This window comes from Arachis ipaensis, chromosome B6, assembly GCF_059453495.1.
Source record: "Arachis ipaensis isolate K30076 ecotype BB chromosome B6, ASM5945349v1, whole genome shotgun sequence".
Classification (NCBI taxonomy): domain Eukaryota; kingdom Viridiplantae; phylum Streptophyta; class Magnoliopsida; order Fabales; family Fabaceae; genus Arachis; species Arachis ipaensis.
This window is the reverse complement of record NC_142441.1, coordinates 68188025-68203279: the sequence shown is the minus strand read 5'-3', so window position 1 is coordinate 68203279 and position 15255 is coordinate 68188025. Positions and strand designations below refer to the sequence as shown.

The 15255-nt window shown below is 31.6% G+C and overlaps 1 protein-coding gene across 5 annotated transcripts; it reads right to left on the bottom strand.

Annotated features, from left to right (window-relative positions):
- Nucleotides 1–1500: 1500 nt before the first annotated feature.
- LOC110267902 (VIN3-like protein 1) lies at nt 1501–9731 on the bottom strand. 5 transcript variants are annotated; one of them, XR_015886216.1, is made up of 5 exons: nt 9383–9684; nt 3852–4478; nt 3128–3438; nt 1761–3016; nt 1501–1656 (listed from the first exon to the last, which is right to left on the bottom strand). XR_015886216.1 is itself a non-coding variant. In XM_088492077.1 (5 exons), exons 3-5 carry the CDS (start codon nt 4298–4300, stop codon nt 1824–1826), a joined length of 1953 nt encoding a protein of 650 aa, XP_088348203.1. In that variant the 5' UTR covers nt 4301–4478; nt 9023–9103; nt 9383–9684; the 3' UTR covers nt 1501–1823. The 5 variants fall into 5 exon arrangements, 3 of the variants coding, with proteins under 3 accessions (XP_088348203.1, XP_088348202.1, XP_088348204.1); XR_015886217.1 differs by having other exon boundaries at nt 1767–3016; XM_088492077.1 differs by adding an exon at nt 9023–9103 and having other exon boundaries at nt 1501–3016.
- Nucleotides 9732–15255: the final 5524 nt, after the last annotated feature.

Here is a 15255-nt window from a genome sequence, read left to right as displayed (position 1 = left end):
GCAAATACGATATAATATAAACAATTGAATGAATACTCATTAATGATCTTTGATATTTTTATCTCATGCATGGTCAAGATTGATACATGTTGTTAAGGGCGTGTTACCCGTATTTTTATTGCGGGTTTAGAAGAAATCACCTATATTTAATGCCAAGACTATAAATTGTTGTTTGGGCTTGAATATGGATTTGGATCTCAAAACTCAAAAGTCCGTTCATGTTGGCAGTTGGTTTATAAATATTCACCAAACAAAAGAAATTCTTCATTCAAGCCAAGAAACGTCCAAGTGGATGAAATTATGAACCAAACACACCCTGATCTCTTGTAAAATCTAAACAATCAAATTCACCCTGACAGCATGGTTCAGGAAAGTTTACTTTTTCCACACTGCTAGTCTTAAGGTAATTTGTAAACAATGTCCTAAAATAAAATCATTCTTCTTTGACCGTCCATGCAAAAGAGAAAAAGCTAGACATGATTAAAGATGTTAGTAATAAGAGAAAATCCACAATCATGCAATTATGCAAACTTTGTTTTAAGAATCACCATAGACTTTAGCGTAGTGACAGTTCATTTGTCTCCTGAGCAATCATATTTGGATTTAAAACTTGATTGAAATCAAGTAGTAAATAGAAATCCTTAAAAGTATTATGTGTAAATACGTAATATGCGTGAGTTTGTAATATTGTCATGTCTAGAATTTAGAGTGTCTAACTCATCTAACAAAAAAAATATCATACTATGTGTATAACAAAAATCAATCTTTCATATAAAATATATATTAAAATATAAAACATATATTAAAAATATTTAAAACAATATATATATAATAACTAATGTAATATCCAACTTTTTTATCCTAATTTAATATCTAACTTTTTGTATCCACATGTATTTCTTATGAAAAAGTATATGGTACTAATATATTATTTGTCAACTTATTGTCAATAATAATTAATTATTATATTTTAAATACATGTATAAAGAGATACATCCAGAAAATATATCTATAAAGACACTTCTATTAAACACGGTCATAAAAAAATCATTTTTATTAGACACATTTACAAAGACACTTCCATTAAACACAGTCATAAACAAGAGTTGGCAGCAGTTGGCAAAAATGCTGTTGGTATTGATTTTTTATTCACCTACCTATAACAGATTATCATGTTGAGGTTATAACTCAAAGCTTGTAAGTTAATTATTTACGAAGACTGCCATATTTATTATTATTGTTGTCGTTATTATTATGTAACTCAAAGACTTTTTGCTTGAGTGAATTTACATTAGGGTTAAAGAACCCTTAAATATCCTATGATGATAACCAAGGTCGACCAAGGCTTCACACTAGTTAGGGTATAGACCTACATTGATTAAAAAAGAGAACCCGCATAAAGTAACGAAAAATGAAGCTTGAAGCAGAAATTAAATCAGCAATCACATCTTGTCGCTCCATCAAATGAACGTAATTGAAAAATGAGAAAGAAAAAGAAAGTATCAACACTAATAATATCTTGCTGATTAAATAAATTCATAGTTTTAAAAATAATTGCAATAAATTGAGCAAATAGCAAAATGCCTCCTAAGACCTAACATCCTTAAATCTTCACTTCCAAGGATCATCCCTCCAAGGAAAAATGTGTTACTGCCTCTGCAATAATCATCAATGCAAATCCCTTTAGCAGGACAAAGAAACATCAATGTCCCCAATAATAACAATAATGAATCACTTAGAAGGTGAGCAATAAAAAATGCCTGTACAAGGTGATCTTGTCACTGTAAAATGGTAAGAGCCTTGAAGGAAGCAAATCCACACCCTTAATTTGATCCCACAGCTTTGTTACACAACCCATTTCTTGCCCTCTTGATTGATATAATATCGGAGAATGAGTCGACGAGTTGCCCGGCCAAACTACTCGGATCATCTATCAGAGTCTGAATGAACGTGTTAACCACCCTACGTTCTTGCTCCGTCGACCTCAAACTGAACCATGTCAGCAACTTCAACCGAAACTCCTGTTTAATATGACCCTGGCATTCTAGCCAACGAATCACTTTCACACAATATTCGAAGTTCTCGTCCAATGAGAACGAACCATCCGGTATGTGTAAAGGAGATCCATTCATCAGAGTGCTGTCACAATCATGCGCCTCTTCGTTCGAGCTTGCTAACCTTTTCTTGCATGCATCTACGCGAGAGTCAACAGCCGGGACTTCTCCGGTCGGCCCTTGTGTCCAGATTTGGGAATCACCACTACCATCCGACCCTGCCAAACAGTTTTTTTCGAGATCATGAGAGGCTGCATCGTCGTCTGGCTCAACTGCCTGCTGCAAAGTGCAACCATTATCTTCGTCCCTGGAAGACTCGAAAGGAGGTGTAAGTTCTTCATTTAAATCAGGCACCGAAGCAACATTTAAATCGAGGCCTCGTGAAACGGAAGGGAACCGCTCTTCTAGATTGCGAGGCACAATCATTTCTCTTTGTGCACAGCAATTTCTCAAGTCCGCTCCGCAAAACCCCTCCAAGCAACCTTGTTCTTGAGCCCAGGCAAGATGCAAAAGTTTTCCAAGGTCTCGAACTTTAAATCCAGAGTCAGACATTGAAGAACTCGGCTCCGTTTTGGATCCAAAAGAATTGTCTCCAGTTTGAAGGCTCTCCTTCTTGCGGCCGATGGCAACCGATGAAGACGGACTTTTTTCCAATATCTCTATGCTCTTGGTGAAACACTTGGCCTCAGAATGACCTAAATCGCCCTTGTCGGTATAAGATATAATCCTAAAAGTATATTCTGTGCATGGCTGGAGATCAGATATCAAAATCCTCCTCTGAGCTTTCGGAAAGACACAAACAGGATCTTTTGTGTGTGATTCCTCCCTACTCTTGTAATACCAGAGCTTGTAACCCTTAATTTCCTCGGAAGACGCATTTGATATTCCAATCAAAATTATTTTGACTGATGAAGCTGTTACCTCTTCGAAAACAAACTTGCAGGCCGCGGGAAGGGAGCCCTCTGCAAGTTAAATACAGTCATTGTCAACAGTATAATTGAAATTGTTTGGGCCAAAAAACAAAAGGATAAGAAAGGAAGAAACCATAAATAAAAGAAGGCAATAATTCCAACCTCCGGATTCTGGATTTGAACTGGGAACAGTGGCCAACCATTCATCGGCTTTCCCAATAGCAAGAGAGCAGAGTTTCTGTACATCACCGGCAATAGGGAGTCTGCTGACAATGCCGCGTGCCATCTTGGAAGAAACCCCATTAACTGGACCAACTTCCGTTTCTAATTTAGCCTTCGCCTCTTGTACAATTTCATGAAGTTGTTTAAATCTCAAACTTCCATTCAGAAGCCTGAAGCTCAAATATATCCGGTAACACAGCACATCTAAACGCCGAGCATCTTTTGCTATATTTAGCTGCTTCTTCCAACATCTGCCATTATTAAACATGAACATCAACACAATGCTGCAAACTTAGCCACCGACGTAAGTGTTGAAAGAGAAGTAACACAAAAATTTATACACCACAACAATTTGTTTCACTACAAAAATTCAAGGAGCCAGGGAAAGGCCATAATGGAATTAATTAATCATGGAAAAGACACATCAAAGATCCAAAAACTATAGTAGTTGAAAGTTTGCTTATTGTTGCAAGAAAATGATGGACAGAAGGGGATGTAAGCATGAGAAAATTCTATTTCCAGTATTATATGCAATCAGAATGCACATCAATAAACTTTTTGCCACTGAAACAAAGAAATTGGAAATGATTCATCAAAAACCTCCGCATATGAACGAATAGTAGGTGAGGTCATGTAATGTAGTCGGTGAAAAGAAATTACTCACCCAAGTATCCCGGTAACTTTGCCGCAGGATGCACAACAATAACTGCCATCTAGTTGCATCAGTTGGCCATGATCAACTACTCCCACTTTTTCATGCTGAAGAGCACACTCGATGTGGCAAGACATACCACAGGAGTCCCCTTGGGCTGAGTCGGATGTGCAAACCAACCAAAGACTAGGGTCCTTGTTATCATCGAAAAGGTGGCAAATACAGCAAGAACATCTTCTACAAAATGTATCATCTTTAGACAGAACTGCTCTACAAGCCGAATTCTTACAGATCCACGAGTCAGAATGTCCAAAATCAGAAGGCAGGTCGGAGGTTGGAATGAATCGAGTAGGGTTTTCACCCTTTCGATGTTGTTTCCTTGAAGGCTGATTGCTGGGAGCAGAATATTTTTTCGAATCCTGTTTCTTGGAAATCTTGCTAGTTGACTTTGTTTCTGTCATCCTGATCTTTGTAGAACTGTTCTTTTTGTCCTTATCAAAGGACGTTCTCAGAAGTTCTTTCCTAGGACCAGATTTCAGGAATTCCGGAAGGAGTTCTGAATTTTTCGAACCACCTTCAGAATTGACATTTTTTTGGGATTACTTTGCACACTGGATGACTGGCCTTGAACACCAGAGCCTGAACAGATAACACGGCAACAAAAGCAAAGTAAGTCCTGTGAAGACAGAAAGGAAGTTCGACTAACTAAAACAGTAACAGTGAAAGAGACAGATAAATGCCAATTAACTAGAGAGAAATATCGAAGATATTGATAAGATTCATGAAACAAATATAAAGTTCAAATTCAACCATTGACATGACTAGAATGGCAATCAGAGTGTAGTTCAAGCTTTGAAAGCCGGGGCAACCTAGATCATTTACAACATAGTCAATTTCATTTGCTTTTATAAGTAATGTCAAAAGCGCTTATATTTAACAACTTAAACTAAGATTGTTACTCTCCACACATATGATCTAATTCTCACTCCTAATACAAATTTTTCCATCGAGCCTTGTTCTATGCATTAAGGGGCAATTTCTACAACACTTGCACTAGATATATGATCTAATGGGAAGTATAGCCTCACACATCGGTTAGGGTCATTTCGTCACAAAAAATTGTCAAAATGAGTCCAAAGATAACACAACAATCTATGTCTCTATGGTAAGATAAATACACTCATAGAATTTGATCACGTGTGGTGAATCACAACCAATTGAACAAGAAGTATAAGCCTAACATTAGAACAAAATCATTTGTCTGTTAAAACATTCCTCCTTGGCTCTTTGCATTGACAGAAGTGATGTTAAATCAAATATTTACCTTCTATTTAGGAACATTCAAAATCTCCAAACATCAATGTTGAAATTATTATTATGCTAATACCATCCTAAATAAGGAAATGAAAGAAATAAGCATTCAAGGGAGACAACAAGAACTAAAGAAAAATGTATTTAATAATGTAAGTTCAAGATGCACAACCGCCAAGAAAAAACCAAAAATCAAGTTGATCCAGGTGAAGAATTGCACATATGTTGAACAAACAACAGCTACCCTGAATCAGTTAAAATTTCAAAATGATCCCTAGCAATACACTCAGAAAATAAATATTATATCTTCTCACCAAACATGCAATGGTTCACATTGAAAACAGATGAAGCAGCAAAAGTATACACACATCAAATGCCTTCAAATAATTCAAATACCTAAAAGCCTAAAGTGTGGTTATATTACTAGAAAACATAGAGCAGGAAAGTGGATACCACATAAGCACCAGATCCTCCCCAAGGGTGAGAAGAGTCGGAAGAGAGATCTTGACAGAGTTTACCCTAGTGAAGCATTTCCAAAGTCACAATGGAGTAGCTACTCAAGGAGCATCGACGGCTAAAATGGCTGCTAGAGTTTAGAATAAGCATAACCCTTTTTATATACTAGATTCTATGGCTCTGTGCAGTTATAGGAGCACATGCTAAAAGCTTTGATTTCAAATTTAACACGCACATCTCAAATTATACCCATAAAGCATTTCAAATGTTTAAATGGAATGTATCTTTTTTATCAATCAAACGATTGGTCTAAAACTCCATGATCTTGATATTTCATGCAAGATATTTCTAACATTACTACTAATTAAGTACATAACCAAAATTTAAAATTTTCTTTGATGTTATACTATATCTTGCACGATTATCTTATCTTTCTAGTGAACGATGACAAATCAGTTTTTGCAATAATATGAACAACGATCATGATAAAAAATTCTAATTAAGAAAATTTAAGACCTGCTGGTAGATTTGTGAAGTTTGTGACCGATATTATTAGCTTAATATAGAAACAGCAGATACAGCTTGGCCATGCTAATCAAGGACAGGGAAATCATACACAAATACACCTTAATGCATTTTGGAAGAAATATTTGAAGAATGAATATGGTCTTTCAGAAGGTTCACAAAACAATCTTGCGTAATTGTGCAAAAATACTAAAAATCACTATTGATGAACTTTTAATACCAAAAAATTTATTTTTTATTTGGAAGCGAATAGGACAACTTAGGGTGAGTTTGGTTTGCGTTTTCATTTTCTATTTTTATTTTCAGTGTTTTTTGTTTTCACCTCCTGTTTTCTCTTTTATCTTCACAAAATTCTGAAAATGGAAAAAAAAAAACTGAATAAAAACAGAAAATGAAAATTTAAACCAAACACACCCTTAGACTGCAGAATTACCCTTTCTAGTTGCTATCAAGAAAATGATTAAATTCAATAATAAAACCCACCTCTAAACATTTATAACACCAAACAAAAAATAAAACATATACTTGAATTGGGCGATTACATGTCTTTTTGTATGAGCCATGCTCAACATATATTAGAAACACAAATCAATTCTTTAATGTTTCATATGGTGAAAACAGAACATCAATGGTAGGTCAACATTTATATCCATGAGCTTCAAAGGAAAAAACTAATGCATGTTAAAAGTCCAATCAAACCAAACAGGAAAGACCAAAGAAATATCCTATTGAAACCAAACTTCACATTTGGTTTTGTGGAAAATATTCATAACCTTGCTTAAATTGTTACAAACAAGTTGAAATGATTTGATTCTGCGTATTTCATTCTTATATTTTCCATAACAGGGTAGCGCTCGGGTTTTTTATGAGGTAATAAAACATTTCCGCGTTGCCAAAGACAAACAGCATTTTCTAATTTAATAGTGTATAACATTTTTCCAATTTAATAAATTTCCAAAACAATACCACCCCGTGGCAAATGAGATAATACAAAATAGTAAACATAATAGTTCAGTAATCATTAAAACCCAAAATGCTTATTCTGACATAACATTGATCCTTGACTAAAATTAGCCATACACTGGAATTTATCACAACCATTTACACGTACTACGGTATATCATGTCAATTATAGCATATAATTATAGCATATTATGTCACACCAGCCAAACAAATTTCATGTTTTGGCCAGCAAGAAGGAAACAAATCTTGATCAAGGAATAGGATACATGCAACATTAAAAGGAAAGAAACCATGAAACTGCAAAGTGAAATTATAAGAAACGAACAATACACCTTCCAAAACAAGTTTCAATAACTTATGCTATGAACTGAACTAAAACTGCATAAGAAAACTAAAACTTATACTATGATTAGTATTATTCTGAAACATGTAGTAGTAACACTATTGAAAACTGCTAAAAATGGCCATCTAGTATAGTGAAGAAAGGGATGCAACAATAGTGAAACTGGAGGAAAGGGAGTAAAATCTTTGTGATTTCACCCTCCTTCAGGTAAGTGCGTATTATTTACCGACAGAATGAAAGCAAACGAGTGACCATGCCAAGTTTCCGAGAGACCTAGCCCTTTACTAGTCTTAGTCTACTCCCCAACAATCTGAATTGCCCCTCAGCATTATCTCACTTCCAAATATACCTCCCCACCTCACCTATTGAACAGAATCACAGCATTTGAGCATCCCCCATGCTATCCTTCCCACATGGTAACGGGTAAGGGCATACTTCACCTAAGGTTAAGTTAAATGAGTTGGGACAATTTTACTATTATTCCTAGAAACATCCGCATCCGCATCCACAGCTAAGCCTTCTATTCCATTCACATCACGGCATCTAACGGAAACTGTCTAAGTAACTATAAAAATGGTCAATGCATGGCAAGAGAACTTTAAAATCATCTATGCAACTTCCAATTTCAGCTGGTATTCCACATGATGTCATGTTTCGACAGATGAACATACTATACATGATAAACTATTCTTCAGCTGGCACTCAGTAGTCAGAGCTACTTATAAAATAAAACGGTGAAGCAAATCGTTGCAACTACCAAAAGAGAAGGCTGAAGGACAAGCTCGAAAAGCTCACCTCTAGCAAGGAATTTATCTTCTAAATCCATTTGCACTCACTAAACAATATAACTGAATTGCCGTTTTCTGACAAGTAAAGAGAAAAAGCATGACAAGTGTGTCTACATTACTTGTGTAACAGCAAAGAAGGCCGCGCATGAATCACCGCTACACGTGAATCGTGAATCATACACGAACCAAAATAAGAAACTAAAAAGAACTTAATTATTTTTACACCAAAGAAAGCTAAAAGTTTTTAAGCAAAACTTTAACACAACTACCAGCTTGTTTAAGTAGGAATTCTAATACAAGATCAAGAACAAACAGCTAGCGGGCGATATGAACTCTCAAAAAATCTTTGGATTTTCCACAACTATTGATCTATCAGGGAGAAAACAATGGTTCATGTTCATATACAAAAATGCCACGATGTTGCGCATGAATTTAACACAAGAAACACACAAAATCACAATGCAGGCTAGAAAAACTATAAAGCACATGACACCAACAAGTATTAAATTGGTAAAAAATAAATAAATAAATAAACACAAAAAGGAAAAAATGCACAAACCACACTGCAATATTACCATATATCCTGCCCATTTAATTGTTAACCAACAATGCCTCATGCAAAATACCCAATTGAAAACACTACAACAAAAAGAACACACTTTTTTTTTCAATTATTTTCATTATACTTATTTTCAACATACATTCCAAGCCAAAAAAAAAAAAAAACAAGTGACATAAACGACAAAGCGAACATGAACAAAAAAAAGGAGCAGAGAAGCACAATAAAAAGCGCATACTTCACGATTTGACTTCTTTTCCCATACGCATTGCCGCATTAACAACAGTGTAAAGAGGGGGAAAAAATCAGACAAAGTCTTCTACAAAAAAACACATATAAATATCTTTTTACTGGTAATTTTATTTCACGAAAAATGAAAAGAGAAAATTACTACAAAATTTACAATAACCAGCTGAAATAATAATAGAAACAAATAAAAGCACGTAATTTTAAAAAAAATAATAATAGTAAATTAAAATCTGCACATACGAAAAGAAGAACGAATCTAAAAAAGGGATCCCGAAATAAAGTAAGGAATGAAGGAGTGGTTTTTGCGAAGTGGAGGAGGAAGGAGAAGAAGAAGAAGAGAATCACTGACCCTGTAAGTATGGTGAATGGGGAAATCAAGGGCTCTGGAACGAAAGAACCGAAATTTGGAGATGAATCTCGTTTTGGTTTCACAAAACACAAACTATGTTGTCGTTGTTGTTGTTGTTCGAGTTTCGTTCGTTGTTGTTAGTTTGTGACTTTGTGTTGCGTTGAAGAGAGAGAAAGAGAGAGTTGTTGTGAGAGTTGGTCACGTTAATAGAGAAAACAGGTGGGTGTGGAGGGGCACGCGCGCAGGGTGGCGCGTGAGGTAGGAGGTGGAAGTTTGAAGAGGTAGGCTAAGGTCTGAAGCAGTCTTTGTTTGTTTGGTTGGATCAGTGTTTTCTTTTCTCTTTACCTATACACTGTACTTGTTTTCATTCCCTTTTCAGGCTTCCAATTTACTTGGATGGACGTTATTGCCCCTCTGTTTAGGTCAGTGAAACTCAGATTTGAAGTTATTATAACCTTCTAATGTACGGTATTATTGAATTGGCGTGTTCGTTCTTCCGAAAGCCCATTTTTGCAAGAGTGAAAGGATAAGAGAATAATGTTTTTTTTTATATAATTTAAATAATAAATTAAAAATAGAATGTTAATTTTAATTTTAAAATTTAAATTTTGAATTTTAAATTAATTAAATTTATTTATATTTAATAGACCTAAAATATGTTATATTATTCATATTGTTTATAATTTTCATTGTCTACTTAATGAAATTGTTTTTAAAAATTGGATAAAATATGTTTTTAATTGAAATTTTGAAATATTTTTAATATTTTTTCTGTTAACAAATTTTAGTTTTATCCTACTATGTTAATTGCGCCTGCTAAAATAGTTTAACATTTGTTTTTAAGCAAACGTCAAAATCTAACCTTTCTAACATTTTTAAAAAGGTTCCGTTAAAAAATTAATTAGGGGTAAAGTCAACTCTAATTAATTAGTTAAAAAATAAATCTGTTAAAAAAATAATCTCTCACTATTTTAATTTTTTAAATTTTAAAATCAAAAATAAAAAAATTAGTTTATATTATAGTTAACTCTTTAAATTTTTTTTTCTAAAAATATTTTCATCACAATTTGATTTAATTAATTTTTAACTTCAGAACACATTCATACAAATAAAAAAATGGATATAATGCAAAATATAACGGAAAGACAGGCAAAAAATTTATTACCAAAAGTCGAGAAAAATAAACAACTTTATATCAAAAGAGTTTTTACTGTTAACTAAATAATTTTGGTATAACCAAATACTTCAAAGATCTAAAAAAAATTAATTGACCTATATTTATTAATCCTAACTCCCAATAAAATCCTTTATTTTATTTTATTCTCACAGAAAATTAATACTCCTTCTCATATTTATTAGTCATTAAAAAATTTTTATTTAATAAACAAATCAAACAATTCACATTTTTGATATATTCTACAAAAAAATAAATATATTTTACATAAATTTTAATAATAATAATAATAATAATAATAATAATAATAATAATAATAATAATAATAATAATAATAATAATAATAATCCAAAAATAGAAGGGGGGTATGGTAAAAGTTGAAACAGGGATTGGAAGGACAAAAATGTCCATTAGGATTTAGGATTTGGTGAAGATGGGAAATGAAGCAAGGAAGTGAGGAGAAAAAATGAGAGTGAGTGAATGGGTGAAGTGTGGGGCCTATAAATAGATTAGGATATGGTATTAGGGGGTGCCCTGCAATGCACTGCGCCTGCACCTAAATAAAAAGTACAAACAACCCCTCATTCATTGGTGCGTCAATTCACTCTCCTATCTACTGCGCCTGCGGACAACATTTTACCAAAAATTAATTATTTCATGGTACATTTTAATAACGCTGTAGTCATTTATTATTTTTTATATTTAAAAATTTAATTTTGAGGTAATAATATTTTAATTAATAATCTAATTATATTTGTTTATTTAAACAATTGTTAATATAAAAATAATTATTTTTATTTAAAAAAGATATATAATTAAATATACGTGTAAATTATTTATTATAATTAAACTTTATATTTAATACATTAAAATACAAAAAATATATTAAATATATAAAAAAATTTATAATTTTAATAGATATTTTTTATAATAATTATAAAATATACTTTTGAACACATATTAGTAAAAAATTTTTAAAAATTATGAAAAACATTACTTTTGAAAATTGAAGTATTTAAAAAATTACACTATTTTCAATAAGTTTACTTATGAAATTCGAATTTGTGCCCTATTCTTTGGGAGGATCAAGATGCTTATTAGTTATTATTGTGATCTAACATCTTAATAGTGCTCCTCCTTTTGAATTAATACTTAAATTGGTCCTAAAAATTATATTTGCACTTCAATTTAATCATCAAAATTTTAATGAATTGACATCGTATCCTTTATGATCTATATGATGTGGAGGAAGCGTACAAAATTTTGAATTATCAAAGGGTGGAGTTGCCGATTCGTTATCTTGGTATTCCTCTAGACGCAAATTCAAGGAAATTAAAAACATGCAAACCAATTACAAAAAAAAGGTGGAAGAGCGTTTGAATGGTACGGTGGGTGGAAGGAAAATTTTTTCTCTAAGGCGGGACGATTTGTTCTTAAATCGGTGGAAAATAACTTATCGATGCATTACTTGAGTCTCTTTGCAAGTGAAGTTGTTTAGGGGCAGGAACGATGGAAGTAAAGGAATGCTTGGGGTGGGTGACATGGTTCTTAAGAATGCGTCTCTTTTGCTTAAATGATTCGACAAGGAGGAGTGTCCTCTTTGGAAGAGAATTATTTGTGAAAAAGTTACAGCAAGATATGGATAAATATATCATATATGTGAACAAGAATCTGAAACCATTTATCACTTATTTTTCTCATGTCATGAGTGGATGTGGTCTAGATCTCTCAACAAATACTTTGAACTCTGGATGGGTGTCAAGATGTCAAAGTTTTCCAACAATAAATGGGCTACTATTTTCTTTGCTGTCTTATGGGCTGCATGTGATATGATTTTTAAGAAGGACAAGTTTGATAAGGATAAGCTGAAGCAACGTCGTATAAAATATCTCTTGAATGCGTGGAGATTATACAGGGAGGAGTCTAAAGCATCCCTAAGGAACTAATCCAGTTTCTAGTTGTTTATGCTTGCTGTCATCGTGCCATATGTCTTGTGATTCTCTTTGATTGTGTTTCTTGCCGTTGTTTTTTGCTTCTGTGAGACTTTTTCTTTTGGTTTGTGTCGATGTTTAGCTCTGGTTTGTTGTTTTGGAGCTGATGTTGTGGAAGTGCATCATGTTCTTGTTGCTCTTGATGTCGTTGTTGGACTCACTTCCCTTCTGGGACCTTGGGAGTCTTGTATTAAAAAAAAATGAAAAAAAAAAAGTATTGACATAGATTGATAATCGTTATATTGAATTTTTTAAAGATTATTTGATGTGGTAATTAAAATTTTTTATTTTAATTTATTTTTTAAAAAAATTTTAAAATTTTTAAGCGTATACAAATAAATTAGAATGAGACAGACCCAGGTGTTGCGCAAACTCAAATAAATAATAAATACCCGTGCATGTCCAGTACCATGCACGTGCATGTCCAGTACCATGCACGAGAATGCTAAATTAAATCACTTATTTCAGGATTATTATTCTTAAGGGATGCTCATATAAAGATGCAGAAAACATCTTTTTTAAAGATATTTTTTAATAATTAAAATTTAACACATATAATCACTTAAATTATGTTATTTTTGTTAAAATTAGGTCAAATAAATTAATTTGACCGAAAAATAGTGAATTAAATTTTGAATCTGTCTAAATTAATATTATTTTTTATAAAAAATGACTACAATACTCATATTATATAAAATGGCTAAAATACTTTTATTATATATATTAATTTTGAGAATTCTAAATTCTATTCCTTTTCTTCTCTATCGTTATAGAGTTAAAATTTAAAGTTTTCAAAATTAATATATATATATATATATATAGAGAGAGAGAGTAAAGTATCGTTTTTGTCCCCAACGTTTGGGATAAGTCATATTTGTGTCTCTAACGTTTAAATCGTCTTATTTGTATCCTTAACGTTTATAAAAGTGATTCAATGTTATCCTACTATCAATTATACTAACAAATCAGATTATATTTTTCAATTATTCTCACTTGAATGTATTCATTCTCAATTATGTCTCACTTGGATATGGTCGATTTTAATATTATACCCACTATTTGTGTTTAGATTCAATTATGTCCCTAAAAAAGTGAATTATGTAAATATTGTAGAAATTAGTTTCAACATTTGATGAGCTATTTTTCGGAGAAGATCATCGATTTTAACTTCAAGAAGAGATTTTTAAAACTCAAACTAAAGTGCTCATGATGTGTAATTGACGGTAGGATAACATTGAATCACTTTTACAAACGTTAGGGATACAAATAGGACGATTTAAACGTTAAGGACACAAATAGGATTTACCCCAAACGTTGGGGACAAAAATGATACTTTACTATATATATATATATATATATATATATATATAAGGATATTTTAGTTGTATTTTATAATAGGGATATCGTAGTAATTTTTTATGAAAAATATTAATTTATACTGGTTTAAAATTTAATTTATTAATTTTTTTACTAAACTGATTTGTCCAGTCTAATTTTAATAAAAATAATACAATTTAATTGATTATATATATTAAATTTTAATTTTTAAAAAATATTTTTTTAAAAAGACGTTTTTGAGATCTTTATCTAAGTGTTCCTATTCTTAATTTTTTTATTAGACATGTGTCATACATAATTGTATATTATACATTCACACACCAAACGAAAATAAAGATATTATATAATTTATTTATATTTTAAATAACTTAGTCTAAAAATTATATATGATAAATCCCTATAAATAATAACAGAAACACAAATTGAAAAAAAAATATGTAATATAAATCACAAATATAAAAAGTACCAAAATTGATAAATTTTAAATTTTTACATCTCATTCTTCTCAAAATGCTATTAAATATTATATAATTATATGATGTTAAATTTAATATTAATTTATATAATTATATGAATTTTTATTAGTATAAGTAATTTAACAACTCAAAAAACATGACACCTTATTATATTATAAAACATCAACCTATAATTATCACTGCACTTCAATATTTTTGTCTGTTTTATATTCTGTGCCACAGTTTGTTCAAGCCATCCACTATACCCATTTATTCTTATTATTTAGTGTCTTTTGTTTTCACTCTTTTCTTAGTTTATACCCACTTTACATTTGAATTCAACACACATCGTTATTTTCAATTTGTTACGCTTACACCATTAATCCAATTCACCGTGATTGTATTGAATAAACAGAGTACCTAGAAGTAATTATCAAATTTGTCTTATCATGTGTTTTGTAAAGTATTAGAAGTGTGGAATAGTCATTTACTTGTCATTAAACAAAGAAGTGTTTGGTCATATAAATATTTTCTTAATAAATTAACTTGATTCAAATTCTCAAAATTGATGTCACGATTTTATTTTTCAAGACAAAAAAAAAAAAAAACAAACAAAAATATGTAAACTAAGCTTTTGCATTATACTTATAATTTTGGATGTTCATTTGCTAAAGCTTCTATATTTATATATATCAAATAAGTTGCTACTTAGTAGTGATTTGCCAATTTTTCTACTTATTTATTAATTGCATCACAATTAATATACCAAGGTGCAAAAACCTATTTTAATAAACTCGTGACTCATGAGTGCATCCATCAAAAACATAATATAAATGTCTCTTTTTAAAAGAGCAGAAAATCTGAAATAATTTACATGTGAATATATGATCAAAGAATTCAACTTTTATAAGAATA